Raw genomic sequence first — 23,753 nt, 5'->3', positions numbered from 1 at the left:
TTATATATGGCAAATTAGAAAACTGTAGCTCTCTTCACTGGAACAGATCACCAGTGATATGATACACGTTAAAATAACGAAGATTTGAGCAAAGTACAGAGGAACCTCGATTATCCGGCATTCAAGTATCCAAATTTCAGATTATCCAGACAAGACCGCAAGGTCTCGGTGCTTGGCTAAACTGTGTTATCTGGCATTCGATTATCCGAATAAAATCCTCCCCGCCCATGTTGGGTTAGCTTTTGGACCTCCAATCAACTTCTAAAGGAATTCCTGAAGGACTGAGGGAAGGGGAGGAAGGAAAGAAAGAATGCAACAGAGAGTGAATTAGTGATGTAGTGGATCATCCGAACGACACAGGCAGGGAGTATTTTGTTCGAATAATCAAATGTTTGGATAACACAGTATCGGGCCCTTGCGATCTTGTCTGGATAATCAAAAATTTGGATAGCAGAGGTTCCTTTGTAGATAAAATCAGTTTGTTTGTAATAAGAAAGAGGCCAAGAGCAAGGGGTCAGAGATAATAGTAGAGGTAAGTAAGAGGTTGTTTTTTCTTTGCAGAGTGGGTTGAGATTGTGGAGTGAACCAAGGTTAGAGCTGACGTGGCATGGGACAAGTTGCAACAGCGAATGGACTTCTCAGAGAAAGAGCTGTGTAGAGTCACAGAGATCTACAGCACAGAAAAAGACCCGATTGGCTCATTGAGTCTGCCCCAGTCAAAAATAACCACCCAATCGCATCAGCACTTCACAGAATCACAGAAACCCTACAGAGTGGAAGCAGGCCATTCGGCCCTCCAAAGAACACTCCACCCAGACCTACGCCACCCCATTCTATCCCTGTAACCCCACGCTTCCCAAGGTTAACCCACCTAGCCTGCACACCCCTGGACATAATGGACAATTTAGCATGGCAAACCCCCCTAACCTGCAAATTTCTGGACTGTGGAAGGAAACCTGAAGGAAACACATGCAGTCACAAAGAGAAAACGCACACTTAAACAGTCAGTCACTCACGGGCGGAATCAAACCTGGGATCCTGGTGTTGCGAGGCAGCAGTGGTAACCTCTGAGCCACCGTGCCACCCAAGAGCCTTGAATGCCTTGGCATTGCAAGCACATATCTAAATACTTAAATGTTACGAGGGCTCCAGCCTCTATCATCCTTCGTGGCAAAGTGTTGCAGATTCCCACCGCCTTCGTTGGCTGCAAAATGCTTCAGGGTCCCCTTGATCATAAATGGTGCTGTACCAGTGCCTGCTTTTATTTTCTTTCTCACTCAACATTTGGGAGGTAAATCCAAAAACGCATCACGACATAATCTGAAATGAGTTACCGTTATGAGGTCCTCTCTGGTCGGAAACGAGGAGATCAAACAATTTTTCAGCGTCTTAACATTTGTGATTGACACATGGAGTCTCTCATGGGCTTTCTTATGGGCATCAGCAGAAAGAATTGACTCCATCCCCTCCCTTAGGAGTAAAAGCACAAACCACATTACTTGCTTTCAAATGTTCAGCTATGCTGACCTGTCTAGAGCACTACTATTATTGAAATGGAACAGCAAAATTGATGTGACTCACACACAAGCTTGGTCCAAACTCTACCTCAATTATGTTCAACATTTGCAGTAACATTTTGATAAAATTAGATCTGCCAAAGAAGTCCACACCGACCCTCCAAAAAGTAATCCACCCAGATCCATTTCCCTCTGACTAATGCACCTAACATTATGGGCAATTTCGCATGGCCAATTCACTTGACCTGCACATCTTTGGACTGTGGGAGGAAACCCACACAGACACAGGGAGAATGTGCAGACTCCATACAGACAGTCACCCAAGGCCGGTATTGAACCCAGGACCCTGGTGCTGTGAGGCAGCAGTGCTAACTACTGAGCCACCCTAACTTGTAACAGTATTTATTGCAATCCCAATTAGACATTCCAATTTGACCTCATCTCATTTGCCAGTGTTTGAACCATACGCCTCTAGCCCCTTCCTATTCATATACCCATCTCAGATGCCTTTTAAATGTTGTAATTGTACCAGCCTCCACTACTTCCTTTGGCAGCTCACTCCCACATGCACCTTCCTCTGTGAAAAAGTTGCCCCTTAGGTCCCTTTTAAATCTTTCCCCTCTCACCCAAACCCTATGCCTTCTACTTCCTTACTTTTATGATCTCTGCCATTGAGCCTGGATTGTGTCTCAGTGCTTCTTCGACTGAAATGAATTGCCTCACATTTTGCAGCACTGGGGGCAGCACAGTGGCTCAGCGGTTAGCACTGCTGCCTCACAGCACCAGTGACCTAGGTTCAATTCCAGCCTTGGGTCACTGTCTGTGTGGAATGTGCACATTCGCCCCGAGCCTGTGTGGGTTTCCTCTGGGTGCTCCAGTTGCCTCCCACAATCCAAAGATATGCTGGTTAGGTGAATTGGTAATGTTAAATTGCCCGTCGTGTTCAGGGATGTATAGATTAGGTGCATTAGTCATAGGAAATGTAGAGTAATAGGGTAAGGGACTAGATCTGGGTGGGTTACTCTTTGAACGGTCGGTGTGGATTTGTTGGGCCGAATGGCCTGTTACCACACTAAGGATTCAATGATACTCATTTAACATGTGTCTACTCATTTGGCCAACTTGTCAATGGCTCTCTGAAGTTGCTCAGTGTCATCCTTGCAACTCACTATTCTCCCTAGCTTAATATCATCTGCAAATATAGAGGTTTTGCCCTCAACACCCATTTCCAATCTGTTTATATAAATAGGAAAAAGCATGGGTCCCAACATTAATCCCTGGGGAACACCACTCTCAGCTTGGGTACTGTCTGAGAAATGCCCATCCATACCTACCCTCCATCTCCAATCTTTCGGCAACTTTCAGATCTATGTTGCCATTCATATCCAAACGTTTCTAATTTGCTGACCAACCTTCCATGTGGCACCATTAAGGGGCAACTTTTTCACACAGAGGGTGGTACATGTATGGAATGAACTGCCAGAGGAAGTGGTGGAGGCTGGTACAATTACAACATTTAACAGGCATCTGGATGGGTACCTGAATAGGAAGGGTTTAGAGGGATATGGGCCAAATGTTGGTTCAAAGGATCTCTTTCTTTACACTACATCTCTATAGGAATTCTTTCTGAAAGTCCAAACATACAGATATGAGGGGTGATGGTGGAGGCAGATACGAAAGGAGTGTTTAAGTGACTTCTAGATAAGTACATGAATATGCAAGGAATGGAGACTTTTGGACTAAGGGCAGGCTGAAAGGATTAGTTAATTTGGCGTCATGTTCGTCAGAACATCTTGGGCTGCAGCGGACAATTCCTGCGCTTCATTATTCAATGTTCTACAACATCTAAAGCACTACCCTCATCTGCTGTGTCACCGCATCAAAGAACTCACTTTGAGCTGAAAAATGTGTTGCTGGAAAAGCGCAGGTCAGGCAGCAACCAAGGAGCAGGAGAATCGACGTTTCGGGCATAAGCCCTTCTTCAGGAATGAGGAAGGTGTGCCAAGCAGGCTAAGATAAAAGGTAGGGAGGAGGGACTTGGGGGAGGGGCGTTGGGAATGCGATAGGTGGAGGGAGGTTAAGGTGAGGGTGATAGGTCGGAGAGGTCGGGAAGAAGATTGCAAGTCAAGAAGGCAGTGCTGAGTCCGAGGGTTGGGACTAAGATAAAGGTGGGAGGAGGGGAAAATGAGGAAGCTGGAGAAATCTGCATTCATCCCTTGGGGTTGGAGGGTTCCTAGGCGGAAGATGAGGCGCTCTTCCTCCTAGCGTCGTGTTGCCATGGTCTGGCGATGGAGGAGGCCAAGGACCTGTATGTCCTTGGCGGAGTGGGAGGGGGAGTTAAAGTGTTCAGCCACAGGGCGGTTAGGTTAGTTGGTGCGGGCGTCCCAGAGGTGTTCTCTGAAATGTTCCACAAGTAAGCGGCCTGTCTCCCCAATGTAGAGGAGGCCTCATCGGGTGCAGCAGATGCAGTAAGTGATGTGTGTGGAGGTGCAAGTGAATTTGTGATGGATATGGAAGGATCCCTTGGGGCCTTGGAGGGAAATGAGAGGGGGGTGGGGGGGTGTGTGGGCGCAAGTTTTGCATTTCTTGCGGTTGCAGGGGAAGGTGCCGGGAGTGGAGGTTGGGTTGGTCAGGGGTGTGGACCTGACGAGGGAGTGGCAGAGGCAGTGGTCTTTCTGTGCAGGTCCTGGGCCTCCTCCATCGCCAGACCATGGCAACATGACACCTGGAGGAAGAGCGCCTCATCTTCCACCTATGAACCCTCCAACCACAAGGGATGAATGCAGATTTCTCCAGCTTCCTCATTTCCCCTCCCCCCAGCTTATCTCAGTCCCAACCCTCGGACTCAGCACCGCCTTCTTCACCTGCAATCTTCTTCCTGACCTCTCCGCCCCCACCCCCTCTCCGGCCTATCACCCTCACCTTAACCTCCTTCCACCTATCGCATTCCCAACGCCCCTCCCCCAAGTCCCTCCTTCCTACCTTTTATCTTAGCCTGCTTGGCACATCTTCCTCATTCCTGAAGAAGGGCTTATGCCCGGAACGTCGATTCTCCTGCTCCTTGGATGCTGCCTGACCTGCTGCGCTTTTCCAGCAACACATTTTTCAGCTCTGATCTCCAGCATCTGCAGTCCTCACTTTCTCCTAAAGAACTCACATGACCTGCCCTTGACGTTGACTGTCTACTATTAACTTATTGTTCTCGAAGTGTTTATTTATCTTATCCTGCATTGTAGCCTCCATCAGTTTTCCCACTACTGACATCACACTGACAGACCTGTTGTTTCCTGGACATGGAAACTGCTGGAAAAACTCAGCAGGTCTAGCAGCATCTGTTCTGAGGAAGGGTCACTAAACTTGAAGCTTGAACTCTGCTTTTTCTCCACAGATGCTGCAAAACCTACTGAGTTTTTCCAGCGATTTCTGTTTTTGCTTTTGTTTTTTTTTATTTCTTTGGGGTATCTGTAGTTTCCCGGGTTATGCTTTGCCCCTTTCTGAAATAACTGTGCCAACTGTGACCAATCCTGTATTCAGAGAAGCCTTCACAACCTTCCCAAAAAATGTAGGCCACAGGATTGGACACACATTCCAGAGTTTTATAAAGGCTATTGCAACATCCTTTGGTATTCTATGCCTCTACTTATAAGTCTCAGGATTCCATTTGCATTTTAAACCACTTTCTCAATCGGCCCTGCAGCCTTCAAATATTGCTTTTTCTTAACTTATTTTCTAATTAAGCCTGTTCAGAGATGTTACCACAAACCTCTGAAGCAGGTGGGACTTGGATGCAGGTTTCCTAGTCCAGGGTGGGGACACTACCACTGTACCAGTCCTGCAGCCTTCAACCTATTTTTTTTAATCAACCCGTTTAGAGACGTAATTACACATGCCTGGAGCAGGTGGAACTTGAACCCAGACCTCCCAGTTCCATGGCAGGGACATTACCACTGTGCCACAAGACAGCCCATTCTGCAGCCTTCAACGATCTGTGTACAAATACCTACAAACATTTCTCCTATACTCCATTTAGAGTCACAACCTATAGGACCCTCTTGTGATGCAGCGGTGGTGAACTGAGAGGCCGGGTTCATGTCCCACCTACTCCAGAGTTGGGTATAATTACATTTCTGAACAGGATGATTAGAAAAATAGGTTAAAAAAAGTTATAACCTTTAATTTATATTGCCTCAATTTGCTTTCTCTCACAAAATATATCACTCCATACTTCTCTGCGTTGAATTTCACCTGCTATCTGTCTGCCCATTTCACCAGCCTGTCCATGTCTCTCTGAAGTTAATCAGTCCTTTTTTTTAATAACAGTTCCTCAAAGTCACAAGCCTATGTCATTAGCAAATTTTGAAATAGTATGCGGTATGCCTAGGTCTACATCATTAATGTAGATCAGGAAAGGCAACAGTGCTCACAATGATGCCTGGGAAATGCTACTATAGAACAATACAGCACAGTACAGGCCCTTCGGCCCTCGATGTTGCTCCTACCTGTGAAACCAATCTGAAGCCTATCTAACCTACACTATGGACATTCCTCCAGGCCATTAAAGAAGGCCTCACGACTACTCTCTATTTCCTGTCACTCATTAATTTTGCTCTTACGACTTGCTTTTCCATATGCTGCAGCTTTGCTGAAAATTCCATTTCGTGGAAAAAATTAGAAGCAGAATTGCCTTCTGGGAAGTCCATGTGCACCATAGCAACCACTTTGTGTTACTTCATCAAAAGATTTAATCGAGTTACTTAAACACGATTGACCTTTAACACAGTTGTACTGGATTTTCATTCTCACACGCTTATGCAAAACACGGTCAACTTTGCCCTGGATAATTACTTTTCCCTCCATACACTACTGTATCTGCTGGGTTTATCCTTCCACCCAACCTTTTGAACAGTGGTGCAATGTTCGCAATTCTCCAGTCTTCTAGCACCACTTCAGCATACAGGAGTTTCAGAAAATTACAGCCCAACGTCCTTCCCGACTCCTCTCGGTATTTTGGACACTTCTCATCCAGATAATGACAACCTTACTAACTTTCAGATCAGCCAGTTTATCAAATGCCTCCTCCCTTGTGTCATCTTTAACACTAACACTGTTGTCACTAAGCTTACACAACTTGGCTGTTAGCATAAGATACAGGGGATATAAAATAATTAAACTGATCAACCTTTTTATTCGTTAAAATTCTTTTATTCGTTTATAGTACAGTATCAGGGAGGAAACCAAGAGATTATGAGGAATGCAGATACAGCGACTACAATTAAACAGAGGCACTAATGGGTTTAATAGTCCGTGAAATTTCTCTTAAAAAGAATGGAAAATTGTGGGAACTGCTGGGTAAAATTCATGCTTGGAATTTTACATTTAAATGCTACTTGGGGGAGATGTTTAATCCTCATAAATGACAGGCCAGTTAACACTGATTCTCAGCCTCAGAAAGGGAGTTCTCCATCAGTGATTAATATTGAAATCTTAAACTACATTGACTTTAATACTGTTATTCTGCCAGAAATATTTACATGAAGACCTTTCCCTTGTATTTACAATGTTACTAATATATAATAAAGTAAATAATGAAATGTTATGTTAGAATAAGAAATAGGAGCATGCCAAACTATCCCTCAAGCCTGTTCCACCAGCCAATAAGATCAAGGTTACTCTTCTACCTCAATTTCCCTGCCTACGTCTCCTATTCCATGATTCCCTCAGTGCCCAAACTGTCCCTAATTACAGCCTCAGGATGTCTTCAACCTCACATATCCCAGGAACTCGAGTTTGAATCCTGCCACTGTTGTTGGAGTTCAAATTCAATAAATATCTAGGTTTCTGAGTCTAATGATGACTATGAATCCATCGTTGATTGTTGGAAAAATCCATCTGGCTAATCCATCTAGTTTGGACAACCCCTGGACACAATGGACAATTGAGGATTAGATTAGGTTACTTACAGTGTGGAAACGGGCCCTTCGGCCCAACAAGTCCACACCGACCCGCCGAAGCGCAACCCACCCTGACCCATTCCCCTACATCTACCCCTTCACCTAACACTACGGGCAATTTAGCATGGCCAATTCACCTGACCTGCACATTTTTGTTGGACTGTGGGAGGAAACCAGAGCACCCGGAGGAAACCCACACAGACACGGGGAGAATGTGCAAACTCCACACAGTCAGTCGCCTGAGGCGGGAATTGAACCCGGATCTCTGGTGCTGTGAGGCAGCAGTGCTAACCACTGTGCCGCCACAGTGAGGTCTGCAGATGTCGGAGATCAGAGTTGGGAGTGTATTGCTGGAAAAGCACAGGAGGTCAGGCAGCATTTGAGGAGCAGGAAAATCGATATTTTGGGCCAGACCCCTTTATCAGGAAGCGTGCAGCCTGAAGTGTCGATTTTCCTGCTCCTCCGATGCTGCCTGACCTGCTGTGCTTTTCCAGCAACACACTCCCAACAATGGACAATTTAGCACAGCCAATTGACTTAACCATCTTTAGATTGTGGGAGGAAACCGGGGCACCAGGAGGAAACCCACGCATACACGGGGAGAATGTGCAAATCCACACAGTCGCCAATGACAATCAAACCCAGATTCCTGGCACTGAGAGGCAACAGTACTAACCACTGAGCCACCATGCCACTCAAGCAGACAGCGTAGAAGCTAGCAATGGTTTTTCAGGACTCTTGTGGAGCCAAGAAACATTCAGGTAATCATTTAGCATTCAGAAAGAGCCCTTCAGGGAAAACAACACATAAAAATTCAGGGCAGACCAATTTCAGGAAGGAGTTCTGAAACAAGGTTTGGGACCTACATTTCAAATGAAAATGACCTACCCGTACAAATGTGCAGAAAGCCCTGGATGCCTATAATGGACCCACAGCAAGCAGCACATCTCTGACATCAAATGTTCACATACCCACTTCCACCAAAATGATCCCTTTGTTAAAATAATAGAAAGAACCTGCGGATGCTGGAGATCTGAAACAAAAACAGAAATTGTTGGTGAAACGCGACAGATCTGGCAGGATCTACAGGAAGAAGGCAGAGTTAACACCTGGTGACCAGACTCAAAAGGCTTTCTTTCCACAGATGCTGCCAGACTTGCTGAGTTTCACAATTTCTATTTTTGTTTTTTTTTTAAATTCATTTGTGGGATGTCACCACTGCCGGTTGGGCCAGCATTTATTGCCTGTTCCTAGCTGCCCTTGAGAAGGTGGTGGTGAGCTGCCTTCTTGAACCGCTGCAGTTCACCTGTTGTTTGTTGATCCACAATGCTGATAGGGAGGGAATGTGGTCCCTAAGGTGTCTGTTTTACACCGAGAATATAAGGAGTGGAGTCACTGAGTCCCTCAGCCAAGATGTTTCTGTTTAAGTCACATAAACAACCAAAGTGGAAGGGTAAGTTTCCTGCTCAACTCAAACTTTATTAAAAATACTTTTGTGACAGTAAGAAGCCTCAGGAAAAATAATTGGGCAAAACATTTGAATTTGAGCTCAGCGTTTTGGTTGTATTGTCAGGAAGCACATCTTCACAGGATGGACATCTGGAAGTCTCACACCTGAAAAGGATTATGGAATCACAGAGTTGTACAACACGGAAACAGACCCTTCTGTCCAACTCGTCTATGCCAACCAGATTAAGCTAGTCCCATCTGCCAGCATTTGGCCTATATCCCTCCAGTTCTGGACTCCCCCACCCGAGGGAAACGACCTTGCCTATTCACCCTATCCATGCCCCTCATGATTTTATAAGCCCTCTAGAAGGTCCCGGTTCAGTTTCCAACGCTCCAGAGAGGCTATGCAGCCTCTCCCTACAGTTTAAACCCTCCAACCCTGGCAACATCCTTGTAAATCTTTTCTGAACCCTTTCGAGTTTCACAACACCCTTCCTATAGCAGGGAGACCAGATTTGCATGCGATATTCCAAACTTTGCTGAGGTTGGGAATTTGCCAGAGTTGTCTGTGAAAAGGATATCAAACTGGACACTAAATCAGCCATGAGCTAAGTGACTGCCAGTACAAGTTTGAGAGTGTGAATGGCTTCCTCTATTCTTACATTCTTCTCTTACCTCAACTGCTTCATGAAGTTATAACCTGGTGTCAATGCTCCAAATTTCTGTTTCCGGACATCAGCTGCAAATCCATAAGCAAATTCCTTGCATTGCTGAGGGGACAGACAAAGAGAAATCAGAAATTAATAAGGCTTTCCTATAATCTTTTCATGGGTGGGGGGGCTAATTAAAGCATACAGAATATTTTAGTTGCTACAGTCTTAGTGGGAGGCACGGTGGCACAGTGGTTAGCACTGCTGCCTCACAGCGCCAGAGATCCGGGTTCAATTCCCGCCTCAGGCGACTGACTGTGTGGAGTTTGCACGTTCTCCCCGTGTCTGCGTGGGTTTCCTCCGGGTGCTCCGGTTTCCTCCCACAGTCCAAAGATGTGCAGGTCAGGTGAATTGGCCATGCTAAATTGCCCGTAGTGTTAGGTAGGGGTAAATGTAGGGGTATGGGTGGGTTGCGCATCGGCGGGGCGGTGTGGACTTGTTGGGCCGAAGGGCCTGTTTCCACACTGTAAGTAATCTAATCTAATCTAAAAAAAAAGTCTTGGCAGAACGTGCCGGAGGAATACAGGTCTGTCAATACCAATGGAGTGAGAAACAGAGTTAACAAATCTTCTTCAGAACAGTATTCTCTGTTTTTCAGTTTTGCCTTCATAAGAAAAAGTAGCAGTTTGTTCAGTTTTAATATAGCTTTTAGGGTCAGAGAGTCATACTGCACGGAAACAGACCCTTTGGTAGAACCAGTCCACACCGTCCATACTCCCAAACTAATCTATTCCTGGCCCATATCTCTTCAAACCTTTCCTATTCATGTATTTATCCAAATGTCTTTTAAATGTTGTAATTGTGCCCACATCCACCACTTCCTCAGGAAGTTCATTCCACACTCTAACTACCCTCTGTGCAAAAACATTTGCACCTCATGTCTTTTTTTAATCTCTCTCCTCTCACCTTAAAAATATGCCGCCAGTCTTGAAATCTGCCATCCTAGAGAAAAGATACCTACCGTTAATTGTTTCCATAAACCTCATAATTTTATTAATCTTTATAAGGTCACCTCTCAACCTCCACACTGATGTAAAATAGAAGTCCCATCCTATCCAGCATTTCTCTATAACTCAAATCTTTCATACCTGGCAACATCCTGATAAATCTCTTCTGAACCCTCTCTAGTCTCATGATATTCTTCCTATACCAGGGAGACCAGAAATGGACACAGTATTCCAGAATGGCGCTCACCAATATCCGGTACAACATCAACACAACTTCCCAATTCCAATATTCAAAGATCTGAGCAATGAAAGCAAACATGTCAGGTATAGACAAGATAGACCGAATGAATCCTTAAAACAGTATAAAGGTAGTACAGCATACTCAAGAGGGAAATCAGGAGGGCAAAAAGAGGACCTGAATAGCTTTGGCAAATGGAGTTAAGGAGAATCCAAAGGGGTTTTACAAATACATTAAGGACAAAAGGATAACTAGGCAGAGAATAGGCAGTCTTTGTGTGGAACTGCAGGAGATGGGGGAAGACACTAAATGAACATTTTGTATCAGTGTTTACTGTGGAAAAGGACATGGAAGATATAGAATGTAGGGAATTAGATGGTGACATCTTGAAAAATATCCATATTACAGAGGAGGAAGTGCTGGATGCCTTGAAACACATAAAAGTGGATACATCCCCAAAACCTGATCAGGTGTACCCTAGAACTCTGTGGGAAGCTACAGAAGTGATTGCTGGGCCTCTTGCTGAAATATTTGTATCACGATAGTCACAGGTGAGGTGCCGGAAGACTGGAAGTTGGCTAACTGTTTAAGAAGGGTGGTAAGGACAAGCCAGGGAACTATAGACCGGTGAGCCTGACATTGGTGGTGGGCAAGTTGTTGGAGGGAATCCTGAGGGACAGGATGTACATGTATTTGGAAAGGCAAGGACTGATTAGGGATAGTCAACATGGCTTTGTGCATGGGAAATCATGTCTCACAAACTTGATTGTTACTTCTTCAAAAAAATTCAAAGAGGATTGATGAGGGCAGAGCAGTAGATGAGATCGATATGGACTTCAGTATGGCGTTCGACAAGGTTCCCCATGGGAGACTGATTAGCAAGGTTAGATCTCATGGAATACAGGGAGAACTAGCCATTGGATACAGAACTGGTTCAAAGGTAGAAGACAGAGGGTTGTGGTGGAGGGTTGTTTTTCAGACTGGAGGCCTGTGACCAGTGGAGTGCCACAAGGATCAGTGCTGGGTCCTCTACTTTTCGTCCTTTATATAAATGATTTGGATGTGAGCATAAGAGGTACAGTTAGTAAGTTTGCAGATGACACAAAATTTGGAGGTGTAGTGGACAGCGAAGAGGGTTACCTCAGATTACAACAGGATCTGATGTGCCAATGGGCTAAGAAGTGGCAGATGGGGTTTAATTTCGATAAATGCCAGGTGCTGCATTTTGGGAAGGACTTATACACTTAATGAGGGTGGCACGGTGACTTAGTGGTTAGCACTGCTGCCTCACAGCACCGGGACCAGGACTGATACTTGCCTTGGGTAACTGCCTGTTTGGTGTTTGCACATTCTCCTCGTGTCTGCTTAGGTTTCCTCAGAGTGCTCCAGTTTCCTCCCACAATCCAAAGATGTGCACGTCAGGTGAAGTGGCCATGCTAAATTGCCCATAGTGCTAGGCGCATTAGTCAGTGGTAAATATAGAGTAGGAGAATGGGTCTGGGTGGGTTACTCTTTGGAGATCGGTGTGACCTGTTTCGATACTATAGGGCGTCTAATCTAATCTTTATGGTAAGGTCCTTGGGAGTGTTGCTGAACAAAGAGACCTTGGCGTGCAGGTTTATAGCTCTTTGAAAGTGGACTCGCTGGTAGATAGGATAGTGAAGAAGGTGTTTGGAATGCTTTCCTTTATTGGTCAGAGTATCGAGTACAGGCATTGGGAGGTCATGTTGCGGCTATACAGGACATTGGCTAGACCACTAATGGAATATTGCGTGCAATTCTAGTCTCCTTCCTATCGGAAAGATGTTGTGAAACTTGAAAGGGTTCAGAAAAGATTTACAAGGATGTTGCCAGGGTTAGAGGATTTGAGCTTTAGTGAGAGCTACAGGGGCTGTATTCCCTGGAGCGTTGGAGGCGGAGGAGTGACCTTATAAAGGTTTATAAAATCATGAGGGGCATGGATAGGGTAAATATACAAAGTCTTTTCCCTGGGGTGAGGGAGTCCTGAAATAGAGGGCATAGGTTTAAGATGAGAGGGAAAAGATATAAGAGAGATCTATGGGGCAACTCTTTCACACAGAGGGTGGTACATGGAATGAGCTGCCAGAGGAAATGGTGGAGTCTGGTACAACTGCAACATTTAGACAATAGACAATAGGTGCAGGAGTAGGCCATTCAGCCCTTCGAGCCTGCACCACCATTCAATATGATCATTCCTAATCAGTATCCTCTTCCTGCCTTATCTCCATAACCCTTGATTCCATTATCTTTGAGAGCTCTATCCAACTCTTTCTTAAATGAATCTAGAGACTGGGCCTCCACTGCCCTCTGGGGCAGAGCATTCCACACAGCCACCACTCTCTGGGTGAAGAAGTTTCTCCTCATCTCTGTCCTAAATGGTCTACCCCGTATTTTTAAGCTGTGTCCTCTGGTTCGGCACTCACCCATCAGCGGAAATATGTTTCCTGCTGCCAGAGTGTCCAATCCTTTCATAATCTTATATGTCTCAATCAGATCCCCTCTCAGTCTTCTAAACTCAAGGTTATACAAGCCCAGTCGCTTCAGTCTTTCAGTGTAAGGTAATCCCGCCATTCCAGGAATTGACCTCGTGAACCTACGCTGCACTCCCTCAATAGCCAGAAGGTCTTTCCTCAAATTTGGAGACCAGAACTGCACACAGTACTCCAGGTGTGGTCTCACCAGGGCCCTGTACAGCTGCAGAAGCACCTCTTTGCTTCTATACTCAATTCCTCTTGTTATGAAGGCCAGCATGCTATTAGCCTTCTTCACTACCTACTGTACCTGTATGCTTGCCTTCACTGACTAGTGTACAAGAACACCCAGATCTATTTGTACTGCCCCTTTACCTAAATTGATTCCATTGAGGTAGTAATCTGCCTTCCTGTTCTTGCCACCAAAGTGGATAACCATACATTTATCCACATTAAACTGCATCTGCCATGCATCTGCCCACTCACCTAACTTGTCCAGGTCACCCTGTAATCTCCTAACATCTTCATCACATTTCACCCTGCCACCCAGCTTTGTATCATCAGCAAATTTGCTAATGTTATTGCTGATACCATCTTCTATATCATAAACATATATTGTAAAAAGCTGCGGTCCCGGCACAGATCCCTGCGGTACCCCACTGGTCACTGCCTGCCATTCCAAAATGGAGCCGTTTATCACTACCCTTTGTTTCCTATCAGCCAACCAATTTTCAATCCAATCTAGTACTTTTCCCCCAATACCATGCGCCCTAATTTTACTCACTAACCTCCTGTGTGGGACTTTATCAAAAGCTTTCTGAAAGTCCAGGTACACTACATCTACTGGATCTCCCTCGTCCATCTTCAGAGTTATATCCTCAAAAAATTCAAGATTAGTCAAGCATGATTTCCCCTTCATAAATCCATGCTGACTCTGTCCTATCCTGTTACTGCTATCCAGATGTGTTGTAATTTCATCCTTTATAATAGACTCCAGCATCTTTCCCACCACTGAGGTCAGACTAACTGGTCTATAATTTCCTGCTTTCTCTCTCCCACCTTTCTGAAAAAGTGGTATAACATTAGCCACCCTCCAATCCTCAGGAACCAACCCCAAATCTATTGAACTCTGGAAAATAATCACCAACGCATCCACGATTTCCCGAGCCACCTCCTTCAGTACCCTGGGATGAGGACCATCAAGCCCTGGAGACTTATCAACCTTCAGACCTAACAGTCTCTCCAACACCAAATCCTGGCAAATATAGATTCCCTTAATTTCAGGTCCTTCAGCCACTGTTACCTCAGGGAGATTGCTTGTGTCTTCCCCAGTGAACACAGATCTGAAGTACCCATTTAATTCTTCTGTCATTTCTTTGTTCCCCGTAATATATTCCCCTGTTTCTGTCTTCAAGGGCCCAATTTTAGTCCTAACCATTTTTTTTGCCTTGCACATACTTAAAAAAGCTTTTACTATCCTCCTTTATATTATTGGCCAGTTTACCTTCATACCTCATTTTTCCTCTGCATATTTCCTTCTTACTAATCCTCTGTTGCTCTTTAAAAGCTTCCCAGTCCTCCGTTTTCCCACTTATCTTTGCTATGTTATACTTTTTCTCTTTTAACTTTATATGTTTCTTAACTTCCCTCGTCAGCCACGGCCGCCCATGCCTCCTCCTAGGATCTTTCTTCCTTTTAGGAATGAACTGATCCTGCAACTTCTGCATTATACACAGAAATATCTGCCGTTGTTCCTCCACGGTCATCCCTGCTAAGGTATTGCACCATTGAACTTTGGCCAGCTCCTCCCTCATAGCTCCATAGTTTCCTTTATTCAACAAAGGTACTGTCACTTCCGACTGTACCCTCTCCCTCTCAAATTGCAGATTGAAGCTTAATGTATTATGGTCACTACTTCCCAATGGCTCCTTCACTTTGAAGGTCTCTGACCAATTCTGGTTCGTTACACAATACCAGATCCAGAATTGCCTTCTCCCTGGTCGGCTCCAGCACCAGCTGCTCTAAGAATCCATCTCTGAGGCACTCCACAAAGTCTCTTTCTCGAGGTCCAATACCATCCTGATTCTCCCAGTCTACCTGCATGTTAAAATCCCCCATAACAACTGTAGTAACATCTTTGCGACAGGCCAATTTCAGCTCCTGATTCAACTTACATCTGACATCCAGACTACTGTTTGGGGGCCTGTAGATGACTCCCAAGAGGGTCTTTTTACCCTTAGTATTTCGCAGCTCTATCCACACTGACTCTACATCCCCTGATCTAGGTCCCCCCCCCCCCGTGCAAGGGACCGAATATCCTCCCTTACCAACAAGGCCACCCCACCCCCTCTGCCCATCAGTCTGTCCTTACGATAGCAAGTGTAGCCTTAAATATTCATTTCCCAGGCCCTGTCCACTTGAAGTCACGTCTCAGTTATCCCCACAATATCGTATCTGCCAATTTTCAGAAGAGCCTCAAGCTCATCCGTCTTATGTCTAATACTTCGTGCATTCATATATAGTATTTTTAATTTGTTACTGCTCTCACCCTTCCCATCAACCCCTGTTTCACTCAACCTTACAGCATGATCCCTTTCTGAGTTTTCTGCCTCATTGATACAGTTGTCTTTCATGACTTCTCTTGTTCTAACTTTCCCTTCAATTTCCTTTTTAAACATCCAGTTTGTCCCCTCCCCCCCACTACTTAGTTTAAACGTAGCGGTGTTGCAGTAGAAAACCTGCCTGCCAGAAAGCTGGTCCCTAACCTATTAAGGTGCAAACCGTCTCTCTTGTAGAATTTATGCTTACCACAAAACATACCCCAGTGAGCCAAGAACTTAAATCCTTGCTTCCTGCACCAGTTCCCCAACCACACGTTCAAGTCCATTATCTCCCTGTTTCTGGCCACACCAGCCCGAGGAACTGGAAGCAAACCGGAGATAACCACCTTGGATGTCCTGCTTTTCAGCCTTCTTCCTAGTTCTCCGAAGTCCCACTGTAGTATGTTCCTCCTCTTCTTCCTGACATCATTTGTGCCGACATGTACCACCACCTCTGGCCCTTCACCCTCGTCCACGAGAATTTCCTGCACTCTGTCCGCGATGTCTTTCACCCTGGCACCAGGAAGGCAACACACCATCCTTAAATCCCGTCTGCTGCCACAAAAACCCTGGTCAGTTCCTCTGACTATGGAGTCCCCTATTACCACGGCTCTGTGCGATGTCCGACTCTTCCGCTCTGCCTCTGCGCCAACTTTTGATTGACAGACCTGGCCGCCTTGCGAACTGGCAGTGTCATCAGTCTCTACTGTTTCAAAAAGCTTCAACTTGTTCCTGACTGGTACTTCTCCCGGGGTCTCTTGCACCTGTCTCCTCTCTGCCTTCCTCATCGTCTGCTCTCTTCTGGCATGATTGGTGTTATAACCTCGCTGAAGGACTTGTCCAGAAAGATCCTGTTCTCTCGGATGAGCCCAAGGTCCTCATTTGGATGGGTATATGAATAGGAAAGTTTTGGACGGATATGGGTCGAGTACTGGCAGGTGGGACTAGATTGGGTTGGGAGATTTGGTCAGTATGGACGAGTTGGACCGAAGGGTCTGTTTCCATGCTGTACATCTTTATGACTCGGTGACTCTATGCTAAATGCGAGGTAATGTAAAAGCTTTGAACAGGTTTCTTGAGTTTTTTATTTCACTCTCAAGTGCACAGGAGTGAGAGACATATTGAATAAGTTACATTTTTTGCAACTTCATAATATTCCCTGAAGTCTGTCCATTACAGGTACCAGGCGAATTGGCATTGAGTGTCTAAAAGTGGGTGGGTGTTGGAGCATGGAGGTATACGAGGAATCAAGGGGATTGGTCAGAGGATGAGTTGGCATTGGGTTGGCATGCAAGGTATGAGCACTCTTAGGGTGTGGGTGAGTGGCTGAGTAGCTGAGTGATTGAGAGTGCGAAAGGACCTACAACGTATGAAACACTGGGATGATGTCCTGGGGAATTGAGGGAGTTAGTCCCTAAACACTTGCTTTTCCCGAGTAGCAGAGGTCTGCTTCTGGAGTCAGTGTGCCAAATTGCATCCATTCGAATGACCTGCCTCTGTGACTATAATCTGGTCTATGTCTCAGTTTAGAAATCCAGGTACATGCTGTACTGGTGTTTCCCCCCCCCCTCCTTACCCCCTCTTCTGCGCCGCCCCCAACCCCCCACGTAGCCGTGGGTGATAAGTTCCAAGACCTACCGCGGATGCCCAAAACCACAGATAGTAGCGATCCCTATCATTTAAATGGGAAACATACCTCCCCCGCAGCCCCCTGGAATTCTCTCTGGAATGTTCCACGTAATAGTTTCAGACTGTGGCAACCTGCAGATAACTGAAACCGCGGAAACCGAACTCGCGGATACGGGGGTTCTACTGTATTTCAAAAGCAGGTACATGGACATTAAGCAAGAATGAGATTTAAAAGTGGTACTTGCTCTGCACTAAACGATAACAGCTAGCCAATGCAGTAGCACACTCTTGTGGTCATTTGTGCATGTACGTGTTTATTTTTAAAAATTCTAAACCAACCTGTTGAGAGACAGTACTACACATCTCAAATCCTCTGGCTCAGTAGGGACACTATCACTGCACCACAAGACCTTCTCTGTGTGTGTATTTAAAGAGATGTTTGTAATCAACCAATCTAGTGATGTGTCCTAACAGGTAGGACTTGAACCCAGGCACCCTGGCTCAGAGAGAGGGGACATTACCACGGCACCTAAAGTGCATTTGAATTCAAACTGGCATAAACCAGTTTAGATGGGCTCTTAACCTTTCCATTTGCACACTGTCTTTTCTCTGTTATATAAAGATAACAATCAATGTCAGGGCTTATGGCATGCAGAAAGAAACAGTCAAGCGTCTTTGGGACTGCGTTAGTCACCAGGTCTAGGACTGCAGACCAGAAAATAAAGCACTGCAAACAGCGGGCCAGGTCTGACACCTAACAGCATTAAAAGTATACTAGTAGGCATTAGATTTTACTTCCTGCAAGAGCTTCCAACCCCATTACATACTTTCTGATGAACCTGTTCAGTGATGTGATGTCACACTTTTGGAACAGGTGGGGCTTGAACCGGGCCTAGTGGCTCAGAGGTAGGGACACTCCACCTCCACCAAACCGACAATCACATTAAAAAACTGTACAACACAGCCGTCAACGTTGGAATTCTGACACAGCTCAGGCACCTTAAAAAGAAAGAAACAAAAGAACCGTGAACGCTGGAAATCTGTAGCAAAAACAGAAATTGCCAGAAGATCTCGGCAGCATCTGTGGAGAGTTAACGTTTCGGTCTGTTATAGAATCATAGAGATGTACAGCATGGAAACAGACCCTTCGGTCCAACCCGTCTATGCTGACCAGGTATCCCAATCCAATCTAGTCCCACCTGCCAGCACTTGGCCCATATCCCTCCAAACCCTTCCCATTCACATACCCATCCAAATACCTTTTAAATGTTGCAACTGCACCAGCCTCCACCACCTCCTCCGGCAGCTCACTCCATACCCGTACCACCCTCTGAGCGAAAAAGCTGCCCCCCAGGTCTCCTCCATATCCTTCCCCTCTCACCCTCTCTAGTTCTGGACTCACCGACCCCAGGGAAAAGACTTTGTCTATTTATTCTATCCATGCTCCTCATGATTTTATAAACCTCTATAAGGTCACTCCTCAGCCTCTGACGCTCCAGGGAAAACAGCCCCAGCCTGTTCGGCCTCTTCCTATAGCTCAAATCCTCCAACCCTGGCAACATCCTGTTAAAATGTTAACTCTGATTTCTCTCCACAGATGCTGCCAGGCCTGCCTGAGATCTTCCAGCAATTTGGGTTTCAGTTGTCCAAGGAGAAGACAGATTGCTGCTGCCTTGGAAATTGGGCCATGCTTTATCCACCATCTAAACAGCTTCTCTGGCAAATGATGTGAAACTTGGAAGGGTACAAAAAAGATATACAAGCATGTTGTTGGTGTTGGATGGTTTGAGCAATGGGGAGAGGCTGAATAGGTTGTGGCTATTTTCCCTGGAGCATCAGAGGCTGAGGGGTGATCTCATAGAGGTTTATAAAATCATGAGGGGCATGGATAATGTAAATAGCCAAGGTCTCTTCCCTGTGGTTGAGGATTCCAAACCTAGAGGGCGCAGGTTTAAGGTGAGAGGCAAAAGATTTAAAAAGGGACCTAAGGGGCAACTTTTTCCACACAGAGGATGGTGTGTGTATGGAACGAGCTGCCAGACAAAGTGGTGGAAGTGGATACAATTACAATACTTAAAAGGTATCTGGATGGGTATATGAATAGCAAGGGTAGAGGGATTTGGGCCAAGTGCCAGCAAGTGGGACTAGATTAATTTAGGATAACTGGACGGCACAGATGAGTTGGACTGAAGGGTCTGTTTCAATAGAGGATAGGTGGAGTAGGCCATTCAACCCTTCGAGCCAGCACCACCATTCATTATGATCATGGCTAATCATCCACAATCAACATGCTGTTCCTGCCTTATCTCCATAACCCTTGATTCCACTATCTTTAAGAACTCTATCCATCTCTTTCTTGAAGGTATCCTGAGACTTGGCCTCCACTGCCTTCTGGGGCAGAGCATTCCATATATTCACCACCCCTCAACTCTGTTTTTAATGGCCTCCCCCTTATTTTTCCAACCGGTACATCTCTATGACACTATGATTCTATAACTGGAAGGAAAAGGGACACTAGGACCAATCAAAATGAAGAGTGAAGGGAGAGGGTATAACCTCAAATAATGGTCAACAGCAACAAAATATTGCCAAACAGTATCCAATCGGGCCTTGGTTAATGTAAGGGCCTCTGGACAGATTTCACAGAAGATCTAGAAAATACTGCGCAAAATTAACTGAAATGCAAATCTCGTCAAGTGATAGCAGGTGTAGATAGAAAAGTGAGAGTAAAATTCACTGGGTGAAACAGCAGTGTAACAGATAGACACCAGCAGGAGCCTCACCCACCACAGCTCAGAGAAAACCTCAGCACAAGAACAAAAGGGCCACATATCAGACACTTGGATGCAGGAAGTATGCTGCTTTAAAAAACAAGTTGTTGCATTCACATAGCATCTTTGATGTAGAAAACTATTCCAGGAAATTTCAGAAAATCATAAATAGATTGTCCTTTTGTTTTAAATTAATACTTATTCAAAGATGGAAACATTAGGACTGGTGACAAAAGATTACGTCAGAGATGGGTTTTTAAAAAGAGATTAGAGTCCCTACAGCCCAACAAGCCTACACCAACCGTCTGAACAGTAACCTACCCAGACCCATTCCCCTACCCCACAGTCCAAAGATGTGCAGGTCAGGTGAATTGGCCATGCTAAATTGCCCGTAGTGTTAGGTAAGGGGTAAATGTAGGGGTATGGTGTGGGTTGCGTTTCGGTGGGGCGGTGTGGACTTGTTGGGCCGAAGGGCCTGTTTCCACACTGTAAGTAATCTAATCTAATCTAATTTACCTCTGACTAATGCACCTGACACTATGGCCAATTTAGCATGGCTAATTCACCAAACCTGCACATCTTTGGATTGTGGGATGAAACCGGAGCATCCGGAAGAACCCCATGCAGACACGGGGAGAATGTGCAAACTCCACATGGACGATCGCCCAAGGCTGGAATCGAACCCAAGTCCCTGGCGCTGTGAGGCAGCAGTGCTCACCACTGAGCCACCCATCAAAGACAGTATCAAAATGCAGAAAGAGGCTTGGAACAGAATTCCACAGTTCAGGGCATAACCTGCAGTGAGGAAGCCCTGTTCAGTGTAGCATTAGGGGGTTGTGGCACCTGGGTAAACAGAGAAATCTTCACCGTCTGCCTAATGCACTGCACTTGACCTACCAGTTGGAAGTCACCTCCATGTGGTTAAACCTACATCTTCCACCCTACCCCAAAATCACAGGGACTTGAAGGAGCAATGGGAATATTCAGCCCTAATCATTGACCTGAATGGACCCTTACCAAGCAAAGTTGTCCATTCACCACCCACCCACCCCCACCACCCCTCACTCACCCCACACCATCTTCCCAAACACGCGACATGCCCCACTGTCCCCTTTCCCCACACTCACCTCTACATATCCCCATTCATTCCACCCCTCGGTCACCCCGCACCCTTCACCCACCCCACCAAATATACACACACACACACACACTCTTGCACTCCGCTCACCCTTCCACCCCCCAAATGCACCCCAACCCCTCCCTCAGTCCGCCCACACCCTGGCCTGCCACACCCCACTCACCTTCATGAGCTCCCCCACTATTCACACCCCACCTAATGCCCCACCCCCTACCCACATCTGCACAAACAGCTCTGGGGCGAGATGGTTCTGTTGAGCTAGGGCAGTCTCCCAACCTCCCTCATTCCTGTCCAACTAGGGGCTATCAATCCTGTCCCATGTCTCTGGTGAGAGGACATTTAAGCAGGATCAGCAGGTTTAGTTACTGCAACGCTTCTAATTTGAGCCCAATTCTGTCAACTCTTGTGACCAATGACAAGTTAAAACACATAGGAATCCCTTTAACCCCTTGTCTCTCTGGTTATGTGTATCAATGTTCCGGCATTAATATGTAACTCATTCACCTCATTACAGAAAAGTTATTGCTGCACTACAGAGAGTAGAGTGAAGATCTACAGTGAAGGTGCCTAGAATGATAAAGTATAGCTCTGGGGAAAGTTTGGATCGGCCAAATTGTTCTATTTGCAACAGAGGAGGCTGAGACAGAGATTTAGAAAGATTAGAGAGAAAATGAGGAAAAATCTTTGCACCCAGACGGAGTTAGAGATCTGGAGCTCACTGTGTGAAAAGAAAGTTGAAGGGAAACCCTCAGCTGATTTAACAAGTGTCTGAGTGAGCACCAAGTGCTGTAACCTGGAGGACAATGCACCAAGTGCAGGAAAATAGGATGTGGCTAGTTGGTTCATTTTTCAGGCAGCACAGAGACAAAGGGCTGAGTGGCCTCATTTTTTTTTAAAACCGTTTTTTTTCTGTAGTATGATAGAGACACAGCTCGGTTCTGGCTCAGTCAGGGAGCAAGGCCTTTTTAAAGCCAATGTATTTCTCTATTTGCAGCTTTTCTGTAGTGTTTCTGTAACTGCTCCACTCAGAAACCTTGGATAAATGGCTAAAGCCGCCTTCACCACAAGAGGAGATGACTTGGGAAGGATGCCAAGTTTGACTTCTAAGAGAAAGCCAAAAAAAAAGTTTATTTATAAAGTACCTTTCATAGAGCTTTAGATAACTACTCCTTTCAAATATAGACGTTATTGAAATTGTGGCAGCTGATGTACGCACAACAAACTCCTACAAATAACAATGCAAGAATAAAAAAATACTGTCTTCATGACATGGACCAATAAATAAATTGCTTTTATTCATTCAAGGGATGTGGATGTCACTGGCTGGGCAAGCTTTTATTGCCGATCTCTATCTGTCCTTGAGATGGCACTTGAGAGCTTTTTTTCTTGAACCAGTGCAGTCCGTAGGGAGACCCACAATGCCCTGAGGGAGAGAATTCCAGAAATCTGACCTAGCGACACTGCAATAGATTTCCAAGTCAGGGTGGTGAATGTCTTGGATGGAAACTTGCAGGTGGTGGCATTCCAATCTACTGCCCTTGGCCTTCCAGATGGCAGTGGTCATGAGTTGGAAGGTGCTGTCTGAGGAGCCTTGGTGAACTTCCGCAGTGCATCTTGTCCATGGTGTGCACTGCTGCTACCATTATTACCACAAATTCAAAAACAATTTATCTGACTTGAACAGAAAGGCTAAACAGACTCTCACCTCACTTCAAAATTCCCCTAGTGTCATCAAATCTAATAGATGTGAGCAATTGTATCAGGGTATAATTAGACTATGTTTGGAGTATTGTGTGCAGTTCTGGTCGCCACATTACAAGAAAGATGTGGAGGCTTTGAACAGGGTGCAGAAGAGGTTTACCAGAATGTTGCCTGGATTAATGGTTCAACTGTATGGACAGGTTGGACAAATTGGGATCATTTTCGCATTGGAGTTGAGGGCAACCTGACAGAAGTATATAAAATTATGACAGGTAGCAACAGAATGGTTCGTCAGAATCTTTTACCCACAGTGCAAATCTCAAATACTAGATGGTTTAGGTTTAAGGTGAGAGAGGGAAAAGTTAAAAGGAGAGATGCAAGACAAGCTTTTATGCAGGTGCCTGGAACATGTTGCCAGGGCAGGTGGTAGAAGCAGATTCTATAGCAACACTTAAGAGCCATTTAGACAGACATGTGAATAGAGGGGATGTGGACCATAGGCAGACAGATGGGATTAGTTTAGATGAACATCGTGATCAGCACAGACCTGGTGAGCTGAAGGGCCTGTTCCCGTGCTGTACATTTCACTGTCTTATGTTCTAACTTTCCA

At 45.5% G+C, this 23,753-nt stretch overlaps 1 protein-coding gene across 13 annotated transcripts in view; it reads right to left on the bottom strand.

Annotated features, from left to right (window-relative positions):
- pnpla4 (patatin-like phospholipase domain containing 4) overlaps positions 1 to 23,753 on the bottom strand; it is a 77,961-nt gene that overhangs the window by 45,733 nt on the left and 8,475 nt on the right. For 6 of the 13 annotated variants that reach the window (XM_072576869.1, XM_072576868.1, XM_072576866.1 and 3 more), the window contains 3 exons: positions 10,534 to 10,569; positions 9,593 to 9,687; positions 1,335 to 1,470 (listed from right to left, as the gene is read on the bottom strand). In XM_072576869.1, the coding sequence (XP_072432970.1) occupies positions 1,335 to 1,470; positions 9,593 to 9,687; positions 10,534 to 10,569 (267 nt within the window). Of the gene's footprint in view, positions 1 to 1,334; positions 1,471 to 9,592; positions 9,688 to 10,533; positions 10,570 to 18,360; positions 18,382 to 23,753 lie in introns of those variants that run through there. The other 7 variants (XM_072576871.1, XM_072576873.1, XM_072576870.1 and 4 more) reach the window with 2 other exon arrangements.

This window comes from Chiloscyllium punctatum, chromosome 9 (genome assembly GCF_047496795.1).
Source record: "Chiloscyllium punctatum isolate Juve2018m chromosome 9, sChiPun1.3, whole genome shotgun sequence".
Taxonomy (NCBI): Eukaryota; Metazoa; Chordata; class Chondrichthyes; order Orectolobiformes; family Hemiscylliidae; genus Chiloscyllium; species Chiloscyllium punctatum.
The sequence above is the reverse complement of the archived record's forward strand: the minus strand, read 5'-3'. Positions and strand labels throughout refer to the sequence as shown.